The 23,013-nt window shown below is 42.2% G+C and overlaps 1 protein-coding gene across 2 annotated transcripts in view; it reads right to left on the reverse strand.

Annotated features, from left to right (window-relative positions):
* Positions 1 to 23,013, reverse strand: part of RSU1 (Ras suppressor protein 1) — a 171,392-nt gene that overhangs the window by 108,941 nt on the left and 39,438 nt on the right. For both annotated transcript variants that reach the window (XM_019746074.2, XM_019746076.2), the window contains exons 5-7: positions 19,048 to 19,166; positions 16,985 to 17,067; positions 16,590 to 16,704 (exon numbers count right to left, since the gene is read on the reverse strand). In XM_019746074.2, coding sequence (XP_019601633.2) covers positions 16,590 to 16,704; positions 16,985 to 17,067; positions 19,048 to 19,166 — 317 coding nt within the window. The remainder of the gene's footprint in view (positions 1 to 16,589; positions 16,705 to 16,984; positions 17,068 to 19,047; positions 19,167 to 23,013) is intronic.

Below are 23,013 nucleotides of genomic sequence, written 5' to 3' on the forward strand. Positions count from 1 at the left end.
TCTATTACCCTCCATGTCCTTTTCATTCCACTGATGTTCTTCTGTGGATGGTAGAAAGTTTCAGTAAAAGACAAAGAAAAATGAATGGATAAGCCTGGCTACCCAGGAGAGGGAAGGGAGTAATAGAGAGATGAAGGCAAGAAAGCCAGAGAAACCCAACTGTGTGTCAGTTATTTGCTCGTGACTCTCTTCCTTACTCATCTTCACCACAGGAAAGAAAAGATAAGGAGACAACGCCTCCAAATCATAAAGACTCTCAGAGGCTGTGAAATCAGGACTTCAGGGTAGTTAGTGGTTTCTTTTTCATTTTCTATGGCTTTTATTTCACTGTTTATATCAAAGATGACTTGCAAAAATGTCTGCCACGCTCCCTTCTCCCTGCCACCATGCCCTTCATCCCTTGCACACCGACTGTAGGCTGTTATGAGACGTGCTTTGGCCAATGGGACCTTAGCAATGGGAACCAGAGACTGAGAAAGTGCTAGATGCACCCGGGCTCGTACCACATGCATGACCCCACACGAGCCCTCCAGAAGGTGGCAGTGACATAGAGGGGTGCTGCTGAGGCTTGGAGGCCAGCCTCCAGACCTGTGAGTGGCACCATCCTGGTCATCCGGCCATCAGCCATCCCCCAGCTGATTCCAGAGCAATGACAGTCAATAAACATCAGCTGAGACAATTCTGACCAAGAGAAATGTGAACAAATAAAATGGCTCTGTTTTTATCCACTAGGTGTTGGGGCAGTTTGTGGTACAGTAAAAGCTAACGTGATAAATAGTTCATCAAGCTAACACAAATACGTAATAGAAATGGGGGGCGGGACAAGCAGAAAAAAACCCCCACCTGGAATCTTAATATATAAAGACATTAATAACATTTTGATTGATTCATTTTATGTAGCTTTATAAATATGCTCAATAATTAAAAACACACTGTAAAGTCAACCTTATAATGTGCTGTTCTAAGCATTTCCGTGTCATTTTATATTCTATAACCTACCATAGTTTATTTAACCATTCTTATATCATTGGTCTTTAAGGTGGCTTTAAAATTTCACTATTATAAATACTACTGCAAAAAAACATACTTGTACAAACTTTTGCCAGAGTTCTTAATTACTTTTGAGGACAGATTCCCAGAAAGGGACATACTGTCACAAAAAGTGGGAAGCTATTACAGTGCCTGGTAGACACACACACACACACACACACACACACACACAGTTTCCCCGAAAATAAGACCTAGCCAAGCCATCAGCTCTAATGTGTCTTTTGGAGCAAAAATTAATATAAGACCTGTTCTTACATTATATTATGTTATATAAGACCCAGTCTTATATAATATTAAAATAAGACCGGGTCTTATATTAATTTTTGCTCCAAAAGACACATTAGAGCTGATGATCCGGCTAGGTCTTATTTTCAGGGAAACAAAGTATATATATATATATACACACACACACACACACACACACATATATATGTATATGTATGTGTATATATATATTTCAAGCACAGTCTAGGACAACCATACGAATTTACAATCCAACAGCATTGTATGAAAATGTCCATTTCACCAAACCCTCACATCACTTTGTATAATTTTCTAAAATTGTTGGTAATTGATACACTAAAAATGGCAACTTGTTTTACTTCGCATTTGTTTGATAACTACTAAGGTTGACCAGTTTTTCATATGCGTGGCCATCAATCTTCTCTCCTAAACATCTGTTCTTGCTTTTTTCTTTTCCTCCTACTGAGGTTTGCTAAGTGGCTCTGCCATTTATCTCCCAACACCTTTAACAGCAGTTAAGATAAGCTGATAGTGTGGAGCCAGGCAGAGATTTTTAACCCCAGGTCCAATGGTCATGTATACACATTTTTTTTTCAAGAGAGAATCCATAGCTTTCACAGCTTCCTTAAGTGGTCCACGTTCTCATAAATTCTGAGAACCAGCTGGGCTGAATAAGGAAGAGCAACATTAGCAGGTTTCACCATGGACACTCGAAGCAGTGCAAACAGTCACAGAATACCTAACTGAAAGAAAGGCACAAGTTTTGCTGAGTGCTGAAGAAAGGTACACGAGGAGATGGGGATGATGGCACAGCAACAGGTTAAATTGTACCAAAGTCATGAAATTTAATATATACCATTGCTTTCCTTTTTCTTTTGTTTGTTACTGATTCTGCTAAAGGCCAGCCAAAGTCTCACCTCTGCTTATTATGAGTTGACTGTCCTATTACAACTGAAGCCCTAATTACAGATGTCACAGTATTAGGAGGCAGGACCTTTGGGGAATGATTTAAGTCATGAGTGTGGAGCCCTCAGGAATGGGATTAGTGCCCTTTTAAGAATAGAATGGAGAGAGATATGACCTCTCCCTGCCACGTGAGGACACAGCAAGAAGGCGTCTGCCTACAAACTAGTGGGGGGCTCCTCACCAGGAACCAAATCTGCCAGGAACAAAATCTTGGACTTCTAGCTTCCAGAAGAGTGAGAAATACAAGCCACCCAGTCTGTGGTATTTTTGTTACAGCAGCCTGAGCTGAAGGCGCTGTAGACTATCTAAAGCCATAATGATCTCTGGCCAGCCTGCCATCTTCCTGCAATTGCATTAGGTGCCTCAACATGGTAGTCCCTTAACTCTTCTTTAGGTTTCCTTCGGTTAATACTGCCATGACGAGAGAACTTGATGTCTGTCACGAGGCCTAGAAAGATCTTTGATAAACATTAATAGATTCCTAACCATTCCTATACAATGGATAAAAGCATGGAATCTCTCAGATGAAGAGTCTACCTGTGTGACTCTGGCAAGTTACCTTCTCTGAGCTTCACTTTCTTCATTGTAAGACGGGTAAAACAGTAACTGCATGTCATAGGTATACCTTATTTAGGAACAAATATCTTACTTAGAAGAGATAAACACTCATAAACGTTAGTTATTAGTTATCATTATCATTACTGAAACATTTTCACATTTATTCATTTATAAAAATAGATCAATTTAAGACAATGAAATGCAAAGTTATAAAAGTCTTATTAACACAGAAAAGTTCGACGTTATTCAAAGTGGTGTCTGCTACAGCGCAGGTGGGCATCCTGAGGTTATGTCTTGGCAGTGCAAAAATCTGCCAATCTGAAGAACGAGAAAGTTGTGAGAAATTGAGGTTCAAAGAACTGCTATGAAGGATGCAAACACAGACCAGAAGATCTTTATTAAAGAATCAGGTGAACAGCTAAAGTTATAAAAAATAAAATTTAAAAAAAAGTATACTTAGTGAGTAAAGTTCTACAATGCCAATTAAAAGCATGAATGAAAAGAACGAGCTTGATCTTTTGGTCACCGTCCTAGGAATACAGTAAACTGAGAAAAAACATTCTCCAGGATGTTGTAAAGTTGGGCAACTCATCTTTCTGCATTCTTTTAAAGCAAATTACAGCTAGCGAAGTCTTTTGGATAGCAATTGCTTTCGCTTGGGTCAACTAAAATGACCAAACAATGAACCTTTAACACCAACCATTGATCTTGCTAATTGCATCTGCCACTATATTTGCTTCTTTTGTTTCCAGTCAGCCCTCCTTTCCAACACTATTCCAATTGGTAAATGGTCAGAGCACACCCAAGTGACAGATTTAGTGTTTCACGGGCAATTTATACAGCTGACTGCAATGCTGCTGCTGTACTGAATCATGATTTATTTGTCTCACATTGTAGCACATAACCTTTTAAATGCAAGGGGAAAAAGCCAATACCTCTTTAAAGTTTATATATGACCATCTACCACTATATCCTATGAACTAGATTTAAAAGAGAACCGATCAAATGGGTGATGGATTTCTTTTCTCTTTAGGTAGCTATAACTTAATGCACAATCCCTTCATGTATCCTGGGCTCACTCATTGCTCTTTATCTGTATGTGGTTCAGAGGAAAATCTGGGAGGTATACATAAATGATGTCCACGATAGTCAGCTAATAGAACCTAGAATAAAGGGTCAAAACTAAAGAGTATTTGCGGTGGGAATTCTACATTGAAGGGTCCACGGATGGACTTAGGGGCATCTTAAAATTCCCCAAATTACTGGCAAAACTTCATACGTGAAAATATTCATTTTGGGGAGAGTAGCTCTAGAGAGTAGTTCCACCGGTTTATCAAAGGGTCAATGATTCTTGAATAGATTAAAAATGATAACTTGAGGGAACTTGATCTATTGTTGCAAAATAAAAGAGAACAAAGGCATAACTAAGCACACAATGAAATAATATCAAGGGACATCCAGTTTTACACCTAGGCTTATAAATAAGAAGTAAGAGATGAGAGAAATGGTTGGGGTTACGGGCTGCACTGCGTCCTTTCCCAAAATATTCATGTTGAATTCCTCACCCCCAGGACCTCAATGTGACAACTTGAAGATAGTTTCTTTACAGAGATGATTTAGTCAAAATGAGTTCATTAGGGTGGGCGCTATTCCAATATGACCAGTGTCCTTATAAGAAGAGGAAATTTGGACACAGACATGCACAAAGGAAAGATAATGTGAAGACACAGAGAGAAGACAGCCATTTGCAAGCCAAGGAGAGAGGTCTGGAACACAGCTTTCCTTCACAGCCCTTAGAAGGAACTGATTCTACTGATACCATGATCTGGAACTTCTAGTCTCTACAACTTGTTTTTTTAATTTAAACTGTTGTTTAAATTTCTATTGTTTAAGTCACCCAGTCTGAGGTACTTTGTTACAGCGGCCTTAGCAAATCTATACAGATGGTCTTAGCTGTAACAGTGGATCAAGAGATAATTTCAAAAAGGAATAAAGACCAAGAGATTATTCCGGGGGTTAAAAAACATGGCAATACCAAGAATGAAAGGAGAAATGCTCATAACGAACATGAGTAGGCAGCAGGGAGGATGGCATGCGTGAGAATACTTCCATGTCTGCCATGGTACCCAACCAGTGAGTATAAGGTGGAGGGAATAAAACCGAGTAAAAATAACTTCTTAAGCCTGTGTCAACGGGCAAGAAAGAGGTAGAAAAATAATCATATTACACCTGCTTACACTGAAAGTTATCAAAAACTAATCCAGATGTCTGCTTCTAGCCATATGGAGTAACTGGACAAATCATACTATACAACCGCTTCTAGACGCTGGGCAACAGGCAGCACTGGATCATGATGCCTGGGAGAAGGAAAATAAAGGAGCAGAAGCCCACAATCACCCCGAGTTTCTCCTGAAAGCATTTCCAGACAGTCATGCAGGAAGTGGGGACGACACGACGCGGGCGTGTTGCTGAGCTGAAAGGAGGGAGACTAGAGTGAGGCTACTGAATGCCTAGGGATTGGTGGGGGTAAAAAAAAGTAGAAAGAAAGGAGCAAAAAAAGGAAATGAGATCTAGAAAACTGCCGAAAGGTTCTCACGAGTCCTTGGCTGAATAATTGCAATGTCCAAGGCAAGAGTCCTCGAGGCTGTCAGTTCAGTTCAATTCCCATCAAACTTCCAGCAGGGTGATTCTAACATGTATATGCATATGCAAAAGATACAGAATAGCCAAAATCATTTTGAAAAAGTCGCTTACTCTCCAGTCATGAAGACAGTGTGGTTCTGCTACTAAGGGGTACCAAGGAAACACAGCCTAGAAATACACCCACACTAAATCGGATTTTGATGGGAGCACCAAAGCAATTCAACAGGAAAAGGAAATTCTTTTCTATAAATGGTGCTGGAGTAATTATTTATATGGAAAACATTGATCTCATATGATACACACAATTTCATCTGAGCTGAGCATAGCTTCAAACCTCCATGAGGGCAGGGATTTTTCCCACCACACACTGATGTCTCCAAAGGAACAGAACAGTGCATAACATGGAGTTAGTGCTAAATAAATACCTGTTGAATAAAAGAGCTATGCGTGAAAAAAGAAGTCCATAGTAGACAGTAGTAGGAAGGAGCTGATGGGATAGAGAATGGTCAGGAAAGAGCTCACCGTGAAAAAAATCACGTGAGTTGGCACCTGACCAGCTCTGCCAATATTCAGGAGATGAAAATTCCAAGCAGAGAGCATAACGAACTGAGAGGAGGCCCCTGGAAGTGGCCCGTGAGTGAGAGAGTGGAATAACAGTAGCATAACAAACATGGAGGCCTGGGGTCTTGTACCTCAACAGAGTACATTAAGGAATTCTACTCACAGAAGTGACATCACCCAATTGGAGATTTTATAAAATCACCTCGACTGCTGTGTGAAGAATGGCCTGGAAGGAGCCAGGGAGGAAGCAGGGAAACCAGGTACGAGCCTCTTCCAGCCACCCAGGTGAGAGCAGAGGGAGGCGAACCTTCTCAAGGGTAACACTGGAGCTGAGATTCTACCAGATTTGGATAGGAGTTGTGATTTCTAGTTTGTCATTTTTCAACTTTGTTCAGTTGTTTCTTTGGAAGATTCTCTTTAGGAGGGCAGGGATTAGGTCTATTCCATTTACCCCTGCTCCCCAAACCCAACAGACTATAGGAACACACTATATACGGGGTGAGAGGTCAGAATCGGACACGGTAAGTAAGAAAGCGGCTGTCCGAGGAGAAGAGCCATTCTTCTGAAGACAGTAAACATAGAAGGCAACAGAGAGAGTGCGGAGGCCCCTTAAAATCACTAAATGTGATTTTAAGAGAATGAACATGGGCCTGCTCATGAATACTGGAATGTGGCTACTGCCTAAAACTTTGCAGAAGTACAAGCAGCACCACTGGATGCTTTTGTGCAGTAGGTAATCAACCTGGGGAATGAACAGACAGCTGAAAACGTGAATGATTCCGGCAAGGTCTAAATAAACACGAATGAGAAAGGCTGATCCATGACGAGGTGTGATAAGCCGTCACTCATGAGTCTCTCACTACATCCTGGTGTAGACAACATGCAGGACACACACCATCCTCCATGTCACCCCTTCCCCAGCACCAGCCCCCCAACAGAAACCCATGTTCACACAGACAGTACCATTCGAGTCTGGCTCAGTATAATATTGCTTATTTTTTATATAGGCATAATATAATATATAGAGGGTGCTTTGAGAGAGATTCTACATAAATGTAAGATATATATGTATGCAGCTGATAGGAATTGTGCTTACAGATATGCCTCTGGAATAAAAAAATAAATTAAATCTGGAATCTCAGTACCGCCAGCATTTCTCCCAGGGCAAAAATACATTTAGTGTCCTATTAAATCAAAGGATGGTCCACTGCAAACGGTGGCATGCTTTCCCAGCTGGTGTTAACATAGATTGATGCACGTGTTCAATCACACTTAACCTGACACTGGGCTTCCTAAAATTTATCCTTCAGAATGGAAACGTTTTATGTGTTGCAACGTCCCACCCCCTTTAAGGCAGTAACTCACCAGGTAGAAATATAATTCACTTAGCATTTTTAAAATCCACACTTAAAGCAGTTTCCAGGGCTAACGATTCACTGAAATGGAATATGGAAAATGGAACTTGTTAAAAAAAGATCAGGTAGCGGACCTGCCGGGAGTCACTTTTTGAAGATCAACTAAGAGCATGGGAATCAAAGAATACGATATATAATTTTTTTGTGAAGTATGGCAAAAGGAATATTAACACAGAAATAAAATGTAAGAGCATGTCATATAATTCAAGTCGAAATTTAAAGTGAGGTAAAGACTGTCTATCCCTCCCATTTTCTTTATTTGTCCAACAAAACTATAAAGGCCTGTGTTTGGAATCACTGCAATCTGTCATCTATTGATACATGATGCCTTTTTATGGGCTGAGTATTGATACATTTATGGATATACTATTGGGAGGAGTACTTATTTCTGAAATCAAAAAATCTAAACAAAAACTGTGATTCTGTCAAAGGCAAGCCAAGCCACTCATGTAGTTTTGGGTAAAACACAATCTGCCTACACTTTGGTTTCACCATCTTTAAAAAGTGGCCAAAAACAACCCTCTCCTTCCCCAAATTATAGCACTGAGGTAAAGCCTATGAAACTGATTTGTAAGTTACAATATTTTTTGTAAAAACTGATGTATTTATAATTCTATCTAGCTTTAAAGGAACTTCAAAAACTGTCTGTGGTCAACTGACAGATTCAATTTGGTACAAGTGGCAGAGTTTATCATTCCATAAAGAACTTACTGCGCTCTTAAACTAACGGATCATGGAACTTGGCAACCATTTTACAGACTAACAATGGTGTCTTTGGTGGTATGTGTCTTCATTAACATCCAATCCAGAAAGCCTTGTTTTCTTCATAAAATGTTGTATCTTTATGTAGACTGATTTATATTTTACTTTGTCTTGAAAGGGCATAAAATAAAAGCAGCAAAGGGTCCCACCTTGGCTAACCGGGTATGTGACCACAGATTGTGGCGTCAGCTCTACCTCCCATGTCCTCGTCTCACTGGCTGTGGGACCGCAGCAGGTTCCTCGTGTTCCCACACATAAAATGCGGGAGAAGCCCCTAACCTCCCACGGCTGTTGTGAGATTTAAAGGAGAAGATATGCACAAAATGCCTTACAGGACAATTTAGGTGCTCAATAAAGATTAGCCTTCTCCCCTTACATTCTTTCGGCTTCTTTGGTTCAAGGCAGAAAAACTGAAAGAAAACAAAATCATAAAACATTTAACGCAAAAACGACATCCACATACAAACAGGTGCTCTGGCACCTCCTGGCTCCCAGCTCCTCTCGGACAACCTGTACTCACTTCTCCCGCAGATCACAAGCCCTTGTGCCAGAGGCTTGTGTCACACCCAGCTTCCCGTGAGGACTTCCAGCAGGTGTGTCTCAGCCAGAACCAGTCCCTCCTTCTCCTAAAGGGTAGAGCCAGAGACCAAGAGTAGTGCTGACAACATCAGCGATGCAGGTCACAGCAAGGAGCAAACGGACACTGACTGCTTCCTGCTGGCTGGTCACTGGACACCTGTGCAGCCGGCAATTCCCGCATTAGAGGTCGGGGTCCAGAAGTCAGATGAAGGTTTGCGAACTCAAGTGCACAGAGGGGCCAGTGAAATGAATACAGTAAGAGGAGCAAAGGAAACAATAATGCGCGGGAGAGCACTGGACTCACAGCACTTCCAAAAACGTCTCAAATGGACATTCGTTGACATTTTCTACAAGTGAGTTTGAAACATGTTTTCAACTCACTCAAACAAATGAGTTTGAGACTATGTTTACTGTATCATTTTAAACTTGTGCAACACTATGCAGACGACACACTGCGTTTAACTGTGCTGTCCCATGTCTTGACTTCAATTACAAGTCTAAGATGGACATGTCAACAAACTTAGGAGAAGAAAAGGAGAAAAGAGAGCAAATTCAGTTGTATTGCCTCTCAGGCGAGTCAGACAGACAGACCATGATCCAGCTCTGCCTTTCCCGAGTAACAGGACTGAGGCAGAGAAAACCAATTCTGATCACAACAGAAAGATGCCCTGGGTTAGGACAGGCAATTGTCCAAAATGGAAAAAGTAGACTAAAAAACAGCTTTTTGACTTTTTATTACGTTCTGAAGTCTGATTATTCTGGAGATGCTTAATAACTGCCACTATCTCTTTTCTTAAGAAGAGAGTTAAAAGCTTTCACATGATAGCTGAATTAGTTTGCCCAACTCCAAGACAATCAGACTTCACACTCTGGATCATTAATAGGTTTAAGTTTATAATAAAATAAGACAGATTTAGAAAGATGGATTTATATAGTGTGCTTTAAACATGAAATAAACGACTAATATGTAGATAAGTGACAAAAGGATTACAGTGTATGCACACATCAGTAAAATTAAAAAATATAAACAATTAGTGCAGAACAGAGATTATTATGAGAAATCATTCTAGGAAAAGGAAAAAAAGTGTCAATGAAATGAGCACTGTCACAAAAGGTAACATAAGTCAGTGAAAAATTAAACAACCAGAAAACAAAGTTGCCACTTGCAGAGATCTCAACATGGGATTAACAAGTGAGTCCAATTAGTGCAAGTACTACAAAGTACTCAATACTTAGGGACAAGTTCATAGTCACACAAAGGATGTCAAAAAATAAAGAAGTGAATGAATGAATGAATGAATGAATAAATGAATGAATGAATCAAGCAACCAATCGTCAATCAAAAAGCTAACCACAGAGCTTTCTAGGTAGAAGAACCAGGTGAGCTGCTCCCAGCCTCAGTATAAAACTCTCATAAAAGCAGAGACTTGGAAAATCATTTGTGAAATTAAAAGTTTATTATTTAAATTATGAGGATGGGATTGAAAGGATGGCAGTGAAACCCTCCCTCTGGGAGCTGTGTCTGCGCTGAGTGCTGGCCACGTCGAGCCACTCCCCATCTAACCTCTCACCCTCTTCTCGCCCCCGACCTTCCCCTGCATGTCTCTTCTGACACCTCCCCTGCTTCTCCTCAGCTTTCACACAGGATGCAAATTCACAGCCTTTCTTTTACCCATGTGATAAATCACAGTGTGTGATGGAGACTGGCTTTTGGACCTTGGTCTTTCTTTTTCACCAGGTGCTCAGCCACTAACTGCTTCTTCCCTGTCAAAAGGGAGGGACTTGGGGCAACCTCTATGCTTAGACTATTTTAAAAGAGCCCAGGTTTCAGAAAACCAGCCTCTAAATAGTTAAAGTTGAATAGTATAAAAATCCCCCGTGTGTGTGTGCTCGCGCATTTACCTAGTATTTACTGAGCATCTGTGCTTAATTCTGGTGCGAGGCTAAGTTCCTTACACAGATTATTCTTTTACTCCTCACAACAGCATGTTGAGAAGGGGCTATGATTACCCTCATTCTACATGAGGCATAAAAGGTAAAATAACTTACCCACAGTCACAGAGCAAGGAATTGGAGTAGTTAGTGAGAATTGAACCCAAGCCTAGTGATGAAGAGACAAACCTCCACAGTCTACTGTATACATTAAAACACGTTTTAAGTATCTGAATAACTGGGAACCAATTGACAGAGCGACAATAACACAAGAATGATTAGACATTTATAACCAGGAACTTAATGACCAAAGAGAGAATACTGCATTTCCTTCTTGCCGGCCCCAGCAGAGAAAGTATTTTTCTTTAGCTTCTCAGCGCCCATAAAGGAAAGGATTAAGAGTTGTAATAGGAAGGATTTTAGACTGGTATAGCTACTCTTTCTTAATTCTGTTCACTCTGGGGAATACAATGGGAGAGAAATTCTCAGTTCATGCTATCCCTTACTCTCGGAATGCGACTGACAGTTGTTTCCATCCTTCACAAGCATGCTTCTAGAAAGACACATATGGTTCTCTTACTTCTGCAGTAAAAATTGCCGTTGACTCGCGTCACACAGAGAGGGACACTAAGCCAGCTGGCCCCAGGTGTGTGCAGCATAGCATGCAGCCCCCCCAGGGTGCTCACATGGGGGGAGACATCTAAAACCCTTTGCTTCATTGCATGCCTAGCTGATCAATGTGATTTCCTCGTCCGAAGGCAAACATCTGGGTGACAAGTGCAGGAGAAGAGGTCCCATGACTGTCTCAAAGCCATAAAACCAGAAATGATTCCATCAAGATCAAGTAACTGAACTCTGGGAAACTTAGGAAAGAGCCCAGGCAGAAACATACATTTCACATCTTCAGCTCACATGACAACAAATGTCTATGTGAGAGTGAGAAAGTGCAGAGTGGAAGGGTGGCCCAGCTCTGAAATCACCGTTAGGCTACTTACTCTGGATCTGTTCGGCTTTCTGAGGATTGGTTAGGATGTCTCTGCCTTTCCTTCCTCCCCTACCAGGGCAGGCCTTTCCCCCACTCCACTAATTAATTTTTCAACTAATTAAAAGTGGGTGAACCTTCAGTTAGTCACGGCGCTGCTTTTTTAGAAGAGATTGGCTGTGGGCTGAAAATACTGGTCCTAAAGAGACTTCGGATGCAGGCAGGCTCAGGAGAAGATGTCAGTTGTTGCTATTTTACTCCTTCACTGGCATAGTTAACTACACACGTCGGGAAAAACAGTTTTCCTATGAAGCACAGATACACCCACTGCACCAGCACTGGAACCGTCGTGAGGACACCCAGGGGAAAGCCACAGCTCATGACCTGGCCACAGATGCTTGCCTGGGAGCCAGCCCAACCCATAAAGGCCCCGAGCCTTCTGGCTTTAGTGGTGAGGAACCACCGTGCTTCACAGCTCAATCTTCCACCTCTATGGTCACATCCGAGGGATCTCATCCCATCGGTGGCATTACATGTGTGGCAATAATGCCCAAAGTTATTACGCAGCCCAGACTTCTCCTGTGAACTCCAGGTTCTGAGTCCCAGTTGCCTTCTCCATCAGACATCCAAACAGCATCTCTACCTCTGCCCATGACTAGCTCCTCCCCTCTCCCCACCTCCTAACCCAGCTCTCCCATTATCTTCCCCAGCCTTTCAGTTCCCCGGGCCCGACATCTCACAGTCAATCTGCACTCTTAACCCCCCTCATCTAAATCAACACCAATTCCCATTAGTTCTGCCTGAGACAGACCCAGAATCTAACCATCACTGCCAGCTGGATGAGCGCAGAGGGGCTGCCTTCCTCCTGGAGGCTTCAGAGGAAAATCAATCCCCTTGCCTTTTTTCACCTTCTGGAGGCCCTTCCATGGCTCATGGCACCTTCCACGCATGGCTCTGACCTCCTGATTCTGTCATCACATCTACTACTTACTGTCTCTGACCCTCCTGCTTCCGCCTTCTAAGGTCTACTATGATTACACTGGGCTTACCTGGGTAGTCCAGCATAATCTCCATATCACAAGATTCTAAATCCTATCTGAGAAGTCCTTTTACCGCACAAGGTAACATATTCCCAGGTTCCGGAGGTGAGGATGGGGCTTCTCCAGACGTGCATTATTCACCCTATTACACCACGTCACCCTGCGTAAAAGCAAAGTCCTTATCATGCCCCACAAATTCCCCTGTGATCTAATCCCCCCTTTTCATCTATGCTCATGTCTTCCAACTCTCCTCCCCGTTCACTCTGTTCCAGCTCACTGGTCGTGCTGTTCCTCAACACACAAACCCATCTCAGGACCTTTGCATTTACTGTTCCCTCTGCCAGGGAAGTCCCCTCCCTCCTTTAGGTGTCTGTTTAAATGACATCACCTTATGAGTGAGACTTTCTCTTCTGACTCTGTATATAATAGAGTGACACCCCTCCCCTACCTGGGCTCTCTCTTCCATGCTTATTTTTCTTCCCAGAGCACTTATCATCATCTGATATGTACACCCATCCATCCTCCGGTACTAGGGCTGTTTTGTCTCCTGCTGTATCGCCAGGAAATAAAACATGAAGCTGGGGCCAATAAACAGTTGCTGAATAAGTGAATTTGACTTTATTGGAAAGGCATGTTCCTTGGAGACAAGACCTGGCCTAAAGCAGGAACTCAGTAAACGTCTGAATAAATGAATAAATGGATGGGTGAATGGTAGACCCAACTGATATCTAATTTTCTATAGATACATGGGCAATCATGCGCGGCACTGTTTAGCAATCAGACGTAACAGTTAAAGTAACTTACTCAGGGATGCACAGCAAAGGAAAGTAATGCAATTACACATTAAAATTCCAACCAAGCCCCTGTCTGCATTTGCCATGGCCTTGCACGTTCTTGTATCTGAGAGGTCTGAACTCACCTGGATTCCCTGGCTTGGCTCTCCAACATTCTTAACCAGCAACGTTTCAAGTTAATAAACTCTGAATTTATGTTTAAAGGAAACTGCACAGAAATCTCAGAAGTTTTTACCTTGCTTATTCACATATGTAAAAAAAAAAAAAAAAAAAAGGATACACAGGGGAGAGAGCATTAGCCACACTTTTAAATGCACCCAGAAGCAAATGTGCAGCCAGCAGATACTGGTGGGACAGTCATAATAAGCTTCAAGTATGTTGTCAGCCGGCCAGGGCAGCAGCTCACATGAGCACCTTAGATAGCCAGTGCGCAGACAAAAGACACTGCTACTGCGACTAGGTGTTTACTGGGGGGAAGAGCATCGGAGACAATGCAAGTGGCTTGGCATGGAACAGCAGAATAGGAACTGGCTTCCCAGAGGCCATCTCATCTGTATTTTCAAGTGTTATTCTGGCCCCACAGCTTTCACACCAGCCCAGCCAGCCATGCAACTGGCCAAATCAGGTCTGTGTCCTCCTACTAGGATACTTTTTCTGTTTTTGGAGGGCGGGGTACGTACAGTGTTTTCTTCACACTTGGAAACCGCTTTCTAGGAATCCTCTTACTGGCATACAGACGGGAAGGCATACGCCACGCCACAGAGGTGAGGAATGTGGACCTGGAGGGATCCAACCTCACCTCTGTGACTCACTGTGTCGCTGGGGACGCTTCACCCACCCTGTCTAAGCCTCAGGTCCATCACCTCTAAAACGTCAGCTTTCTATGCTCATGACAATTGCAGGAAGTTCTCAGCATACGGCCTTGTCACACAAGCCTTACTGACTACACGCTGGCTATCACTACCTATGGTATTATACTTGACTTAAAAAAAAACACCAAAACACACACATACAGAAAAACACACAGTTCAAAAAAAAATAATACATCATCTTCATCTTGAGTTTTGATTTGTAACAAACTCCCAGGAGTTTATCATTGATTTCCAGCTAAGTGTTTACCTACAATTAGGGAAAACTGCCACCAGGCAGATGTTGAGATTAAGCTTTTCGAGAAATGGTTCATAAAAAATAAAGTCATTTAAAGACTTTCTCCTTAACTGTACTGCTGAATGAAAATATATATAATTTGTTATCGGAGAGCTTAACAGAAACGTTATACAAATATGATAATATGCAGTACTTAAATAGGATAAGGAATACGCATTAAGATTTTAAAAGATAAAAATACATAGGTATGTGCAGTTCAATGAGGTATCTTTCTAGCAAATAATTATCTGATAGAAAACACTGATTAATCTAATGCCCTACATTGCCTCATTGTTTAAAAATGAAATAAAACAACAAAATACACTTTTTTTTTCATTTCTCCTAATCACACTACTAAGCAAGGATGCAGCCCAAAGTACCGAATTAGGCACAAATCAGTCTCCTGCTGGGAGATTCCGACCCAGCAGGTTGGCAGCAACCAGGTACTTGCATTCTGCAAAAGCTCACCTGGTTTTACTAATGCTAACACCTCTGGTTAACAAACACTGTGCAGAATCTTTCTTTTGACAAGATGTCTTCTGCCTTAAAAACTTTTGCAAAGACCTTTTCTTGATACTGTAGCCTGTTCCTCAAGCGAGAGCTGATTCCCTATAACTCAGAGAAGGTGCTGCATTCCTTCTCAGCTCTTCAGATCAGTACAAATTCCTCTGCACCTTTTGCACCAACAAAAGAACTAATGGAGATGGAAAGGGGGGTTGAAACGTTCTCTTAGGTTCCATGAAACCATGTGAACGCTTTTCTTTCTGACCAGCTCTGCCCAACGGAACTTCCTGAGCCGACGCCAATGTTCTCTATCTGTGTTTCCACACGTGGCCATTGAGGATCTGAAACGTGGCTCGTGGCTTCCATGCTGGTAGCATTCCCAATACCTTGCTATCCGAGGTCCTCGTTTCACCAACTCGCTCAGTGCATATTCTTTATATTCCTTGAGTGCTACCTCATGCCTAGCACATGGGAGGGATGGGATACAGAAAGGAACACATACAAAGCCCCCGGCTCTCAGGGAGCTTACAGTGTAATTTATAATAATTGGCCTCTTTAAAACCACCAGACTCATTGGAGGTACTTCCTCAAAGAATTCTGTGCTTTCTGAAACAAAGGTATTTTGGAGCGGAAAAGCAAACAGTCATAGTCTGAGAAACAGTGCACTTCAAAGTATTCAAGAAATGAGAGGCTAGCGAGAGGGTGCACAAGAGAAGTGAACTCGAGAACCTTCTCCAGAAAGGCAGCACCACCTCAGTACGAGAAGAGCAGGTTTGGCCACTGTTTCCGGGGAGGTCGTGAGGCCCACCCTGGGCCACCTAAATAACCAGGCAGAGGAGTGAGATTCAGCAGCCAAGGGACGAGGTCCGAGGAATCCCCAGCCAGAGCACATTTCACAACTGCCACTGGAGGTGGCACCAGGAGAGAACCAAATCCATGACCATGACCAGGAAAGGTATTTTCAAGCAGCTGGAACAAACACTTTAACGACTTGGTAATTTTTCAAGGGATTAAAATAAAAAATTGGGGGATTAAAAAAAAGAAGAGTGACGGTTTGATTAAAAAGAAAACCAAAACCCATCACGTAGGAAAGGAGAAGCCACAGATAAGACGATCACTAGTAATCACAGCCTCTTCTCACCCCACCAGGCAGGCGGCGGGTGGGGCGGGTCGTCTTCTGTCTGCAGTTGCTGAGACACGGGGCGCTGTGCCTGCTGCACGTGGCATCGGGGCAGGTCCCACCCACCTCGGCTGAACCCTGGTCGGTGACAAATGCTAGTGGAAATGATCAGGACTGGGTGCCTTCGTGGAGGGGACTCGCCAGCAAGAGGCGAGAGGGTTGTGCAGAACTGCTACATTTGCATAATCGCTATTAATTAAATCCAGAGCCAAGCTCATCCATCAGCAGGCTTACCTAGTTCTGGGGGCAGAACGGTCAGGCGGTTCCCCTGAATGTGGAGCTCCTTGAGCTGAGTAAGCTCCCCGATTTCCTTAGGCAGCGAGATCAGGTCGTTATCCCTAAGGCTCAGCTAAATAGGAGAAAACAAGGACTTGTCAGAACAACTGCACACAAACTCCCACAAAGTGGCGCTCGACAGAAACGCCTGTCCTCGTCCATGCCCTCTCTTCTTTAAGGCTCAACCCTTTCAATTTATTCACAAGTGTGTGCCGATGAACAAGGGACAGTACCCAGAGCAGTGGCTTATTCCCGCAAAACAAACCCTACTCCCGCTCAAATTGACTTGATTCTACTCCTGCAGGGGCTGCAGAAGTGAATTGATTTTCTCAGAATTTAGATAAATTACTTACTATCTGCAACTTTGTGAGCTTCCCAATATCTGGCGGCAGGATTTCAAAATCGTTGTCACTTAGATAGAGTGCACGCAGGGTGGCTGCAAATTAAACAGCGATATATAAACAGGGTGGCATGGAACCCAACCATTTGCGGTCTGATCAATACAAGGGAGTCAGCTTTGATTAATAACCCTGGCTCGGTGAAAAGCCTGTGACACACCTCGGACTCACAATAATAACAAGCAGGTCAAACTTAGATTTACTGGCTTATTGCGGGGCCGCTGCGTTCAGGAAAACACCTATATCCACGAGGACTGACACAATTAACAACTGTGGGCACCAGCAGTTCCAGGGACAGTTTCCACAGCTTTCAGACAAAGACAGCTCTTTTTCTTCTACTACTTCTGAACCACATTTCTTACTCCAAAGGAAAACAAAGGAAATCACTGTGTCACTTATATCAATACTTAGGGTAAAAGAGCTCTTTCATGTAAATAGAACTATGTTAAAAAATAAATAAGCAACTAAAAGGATTTCAGGTGATGGAAGGCCCATAATCACTGTTCCCTGTTCCCATTATCAGACTAATTACAGTTGACTCTTGAACAATGCAGGGGTTATAAGCCACGCCCCCCACCCCCACACACACAGTGAAACATCTACCTATAACTTTTGACTCCCCCCAAATGAACTACTAACAGCCTACTGTTGACCAGAAGCCTTACTGATAACATAAACGGTCGATTAAGACATATTGTGTATGCTATACGTATGTGTATTATATACTGCATCCCTACAATAAAGTAAGCTAAAGAAAATATTACAAAAATCATGAAAGAAAATACATTTACTGTACTTATTGAAAATAATCTGCATATAAGTAGACATTCACAGTTCAAACCTGTGTTGTTCAAGGGTCAAATGTATTATTACTTGTTTCTATAGGCCTTAATAACAAAAATAAATGAAGACAAAGGGGCTGAAATAATGACATAGAGTTTAAACACAGAAAAAAACCCTAACTTAGGCAGAATCCCAGCAATCAGACATTTCTTCACAATACTATGCAATGATTCCATGATCCCAAACTACTGAAAACTAAAATCCTAAAGCATCCTTTTATCCTCAACCAAAAAGGAGCATAGTTAGGTGTATGTTCTGTTTGTTTACAGGTATTCAATTACATTCTGATGTTTTAAAATTCAACAAAACTGTATGTTAATATACGTAACAGAAAACAATTTCCTCCATGGCCCAAGAAAATATTTCAGAGTTGGTTTCACACGCTTGAGAAATTCTGGGAGAGAGGGTGCACATAAGGTTAAAAAAAAAAAAAAGAAGAAATTTTAGAGACTAGCTAGTAGGAAAAGTCAGTATTTCTGGATGCCATATATGTCACTATTTGGATAAGCAGAGCACTCATTGAACGAAAGCAACTCTTTCCTAAATATTTCATGAGTTCTTGGAAAGATCAGTTTTTCCTAATTTTCACAAGTATCTGCAAGAAGAATTTGCACGTGAAAGGATGAAGTGTGTTCATTGGTGACTAACAATTTCTTAATGTTCAATTGTGTTCTGTCAACAACATAGACTACATCAATAGAAGTACTTTTTAAAAGGTTAAAACAACAATCTTCGCTGGGAATTTAAAAAATTCTGTTAGTGGTTTATTGACAGATGTGTTTATAAATAATTAACTGGAATTCACTGAGCAAAGAGCCCACCAAGAGTTAATAGCAAGATGGGAAGATACATATATTATTATTTTTTTGTAGGCTCTTTAAAAAGAAAGTCAAATTCCTTAGCTAACTGTGAGATTTGATCTCATTTAGGTACATAATTTCTATCAGAAAGTTAGTATGACATTACCAAGTCCACTTCAGTGCAGGTTCGGAGAACCATCTATCAAATATACATACTGCTGAGCTGTGAAGGAATATTCAAAAGGAATCTTGGTGAAGAAAAAATATATACGTATCTAATCATTTTTCTTAGAGTTTGGGCCCTGGCAAATAAATTTCACTTTTATAACGCCAAGTACCATTTTAAGGAGATTTATAGAATTAAAAGTTTCTTACTCAGGTAGAAGAAGTTTCCGGGAAGAGAATTTTCATTCAAGTTGTTGTAAGTCAAATCAAGGACCTCAAGAGCTGGGAGGGAGCCAAATCCTCGAGGCAAAGTGTTCAGTCTGTTCATGCTGTTGATGGGGAAAAAAATCCAAGACGTCACACCCAAAACATATGTTTAGACAGAATACCCAGACCCCCTCTATGTCACAGGCTTAAGAGCCATGTGTGAGAGGCGTAAAAGACGCCATAACTCTATAATCACTTTATTTTAACCTGCCTAGTAATTTTAGTCAGAGAACCTGTATATTCATGAAACATTTGAAAATGTCTTAATTGTCATTTTCTCCAATGGTGATAATCATTGTTTCACACAGAAAATTAAATCGTCACAAAATATCTGTCCCAGAGAAAAACTTCTTATGAATGTAGTGATAATAATGCCTCAAAAGCTATACAGTAAGCTTTGTAGTTTTCAGGTTTTTAGTTCACATATTTATTTATTTCACCGTGGCAGGAAAAAAACAACTTTTTGTTCTGCAACTTCTAACATTCAAAATGACCTCCAGTTAGAACGGTGGTTGTGAGGGGCTGAAGGAGGGAAAATGGCTGTTTCATGGGTTAAGATGTTTCAGTTTTGCCTGATGCGAAACTTCTGGTGCTCAGCTGCACGACAATGTGAATGCAAGCAGCACAACAGAATCATACACCTAAAATGTTTAAGACGGTCAATTTTGTTATGTGTACTTTACCACAATTGAAAATAAATATATATAAATATATAGAAATATATTATGTACATTATGAATTATATGTATTATATACAATTATATATTATAAATACATAAATTATTATATTATATATACCTCCAATAAAATTTAAAGGAAATTATTTTCTATTATTAGCTTTTATTTTCTTTAAGACCCTTAGGTTTGCTAACATGGTTCCCTTTGAGCATATTTAAAAGCTGACTTAAAAATAATTTTTGAAAAAATCTAATAGAGGCTGACAGATACTGAAAGGTGGGAGGGGCTGTGACAGGACAAATAATTCTAGACATCGATCCTGCTCCTATGAGACGCAGCCTGTCCACACCCCACAACCAGGCCTCACGAGACAGAGCTGACAGCAGGAGAGGAGAAACCAAGGAAGAACGTGATCTCCACGTCCAGCTGGGTAGAGAAGTCCTAGTTACCTTCCTTTACGCTTCACAAAATAACCTCCGTGATGATGGCTATAATGATAACAACTGATATTTTCTATGAATTCACAATTTGTGAGGCACATTTATATCAAGTATTTCACCCGAATCACTACAACTACCATGGACAGCAGCGCATGTAATTATCTCTGTAATGCTGAGACAAAGAAACAGGCCGAGAGAGGTTAAGCACCAAGGACTGCTGACTCCAGTCAGGTGACAGGTGGCTGAAAGCACCCAGCGCCTCATAGAGGCCCAGGTGCCCCTAATCCTTAGACACCAATGCCAGGATCTGAGGAAACGGAAGGAAAAATCCGAGAGTGGAAAAGGCACAGAAGTATAGCTTAGGTGCTTCTTTCTTTAAATCATTGCTTTAAGACCCAGTTTTTAAATTCACCAATACAATTTTTCTTTCCAAACACAAAAGTACGCTTTGAAACACAAAGTGCAGGAAATCCATGATTAGACGTCCTCAGAAGAGGCATCTCACTGGAGAGCGAGCTCCCACCCATCTCCAGCCTGGCGCGAGCCTGAATCTACTAAAGTGCAGGTTTTCTCTCCCCCTGAGCGATAAACCAACACCCCCAATGTGTCAGGAACACAGCACAGCCCCTGAACAGCTGACAGCAGTGACAACTGTAGGCCCACCAACCTGGGGGGCAGAACGGAAGCCCAACTGAAATGCCTCAGAAGGTCCACCAGCAGTGCTGAGAGTTACAAACAACGCAAGGAGCAGGGGGATTACGGGCTGTTTCTCCAGACACCAGCACAGCCACAGTGAGCGGACAGCCCATCTCTGCAGAATGATGGGTGGCATGCGCTGGCTCCCCCCACGGTGGGCACTAATACACACTCCACCTACACGGGTGGGACGTGTGTCCTCAGGCCCCCTCCGAGAGCGCTGGCACTCCCAGTGTCCATGAGACCTGACAGCAAGGCAGTCAAAGAACAGATCTAGGTGTGCAGTCCCACTCCGGCACCTGCTAGCTGGGTGACCCTGGTGAAGTGATTCTGCTGCTCTGAGACCCAATTTCTTCAACTGTAAAAGTCTAGTGATACCTTCTGGCAAGATCGCCAAGAGGATAAGAGAGAAAATGTGAAGTGCCTAACACAACTCGTGGCTCACACGTGGGTTCTCAAGAAACGACAGCTATAACTACAATTATGTTTCAGGAGGTGTGAGAGAAATTTTGACTCAGCCCCAAACAGACAAGTTCACCTTAGAAGACCTCTGTGGACGTCTCAACAGTCAAGTGTGGATTTTCTGTTTGCACCACACCCACTTGCCCTCAGGTCATGCCAGGAATTCAAAGGTAAAGTTGCTTGGGGCTCAACCACGCCAAATGGCATAAACGCGTTGCCTTGCCTGTGGACATCTCCCAAATGCGTACTGGAAATGGGAAAACTCCTGCATGTGATAGAGAAATTTACCAAACCAGATAGCGAAAGACTGCATCTCACTAGGTCGGAAGTTGTTCCAGAACATTTGGCCATGGTTCTCTTGCAGTGAGATTATTCCCAAAATAATTACCAACATGCAACCTATGGTGGCTTTACATTTTGGGGGATAGGAACGATACAATGATTTATAGATGATGTAATACAGAATTGTACACCTGAAATCTATGTAATTTTACTAACAATTGTCACCCCAATAAATTTAATAAAAAAAAAAAAGAATTAAGAATATAACTCAACTTCCCTTTATTTATCCAAATGGCCTAAAAATCCTTTCGGGTCTTGTGATCATCAGGATAAACAGCAAATACTACACAAAATGCTACAAACCACTTCTGGTTGAGTGTGCCATTCCGATTATGCATCCCCGTGGTCCAACTGCTCCGCTGTAGGGCCTCCTGGGTGTGTATTTGTATTCTGGCTGCTGATTTTATACTATTTGCCTTAACCAGGGCTATGGAGGTATAATTCTTTGTGACACTGAGGACAGACGTATCCTTTCTTGAAACCCATCCTAATTCCTTTTGTTCAAACGTTGACAACCCCATCTATGTAGCTACGTACTACAGAAAACTTTACACAATCAATAAAGCACCAAAAGCCAAAAATATACAAACAGCTCCCAAGACAACAGAGAGGTTCAATAGAAAAGTAAAGTTTACAACTAAACCCAGCTGAACAACAGCGGCGCTCATGAACTTCCCAAACCAGGCTCCATCAGCATTTCTATTTCAGCTGCCCACTGCACATCTCTAGGTAGGGTCCCCTCCCACCCATTACTGTGTTGTCAGTTTCACCTCCTCTGTATTTTTCACATACAATCCCATCCCGGCCTCCATTGTCACTCTAAGCACACCAGGAATGAGGATCCAACATTCTTAGGGGCTCCTGACCTCCAGCCACACCTCCCCCCAGCCTCTACTCCACAGGATCCTTCAGACGCAAATCTGACCTTATCTCATACCTGTCACTCCACCGTGCAAACTCCTCAACAATCGGCAGGATAAAATCGGAGCCCCTTCATCTGACACGCAAGCCCCTTCACAAGCACACTGATTCCCTGACCTTATAGATGACGATTTGTTTGTTTCCAGTCCGTTTACCCCAATGTGATGTACGCTCCGTAACGGCTGGATGGCTGCCATGTACAACTGTCCACACAGTTGGGAGCTCAAGAACTGCTCATTAAATGAAGAGGGACATGCATGCTTCTCTTCTCACCTCTTACCTTACCACTCCCTACCTCACACTTCACACTCGGTGACACCAAACAACCAGCAATTCCCAGAACGGGCTGAGCTCTGAGCTTTTCAGCATG

Source organism: Rhinolophus sinicus, linkage group LG02 (assembly GCF_036562045.2).
Source record: "Rhinolophus sinicus isolate RSC01 linkage group LG02, ASM3656204v1, whole genome shotgun sequence".
In the NCBI taxonomy this organism is placed as follows: domain Eukaryota; kingdom Metazoa; phylum Chordata; class Mammalia; order Chiroptera; family Rhinolophidae; genus Rhinolophus; species Rhinolophus sinicus.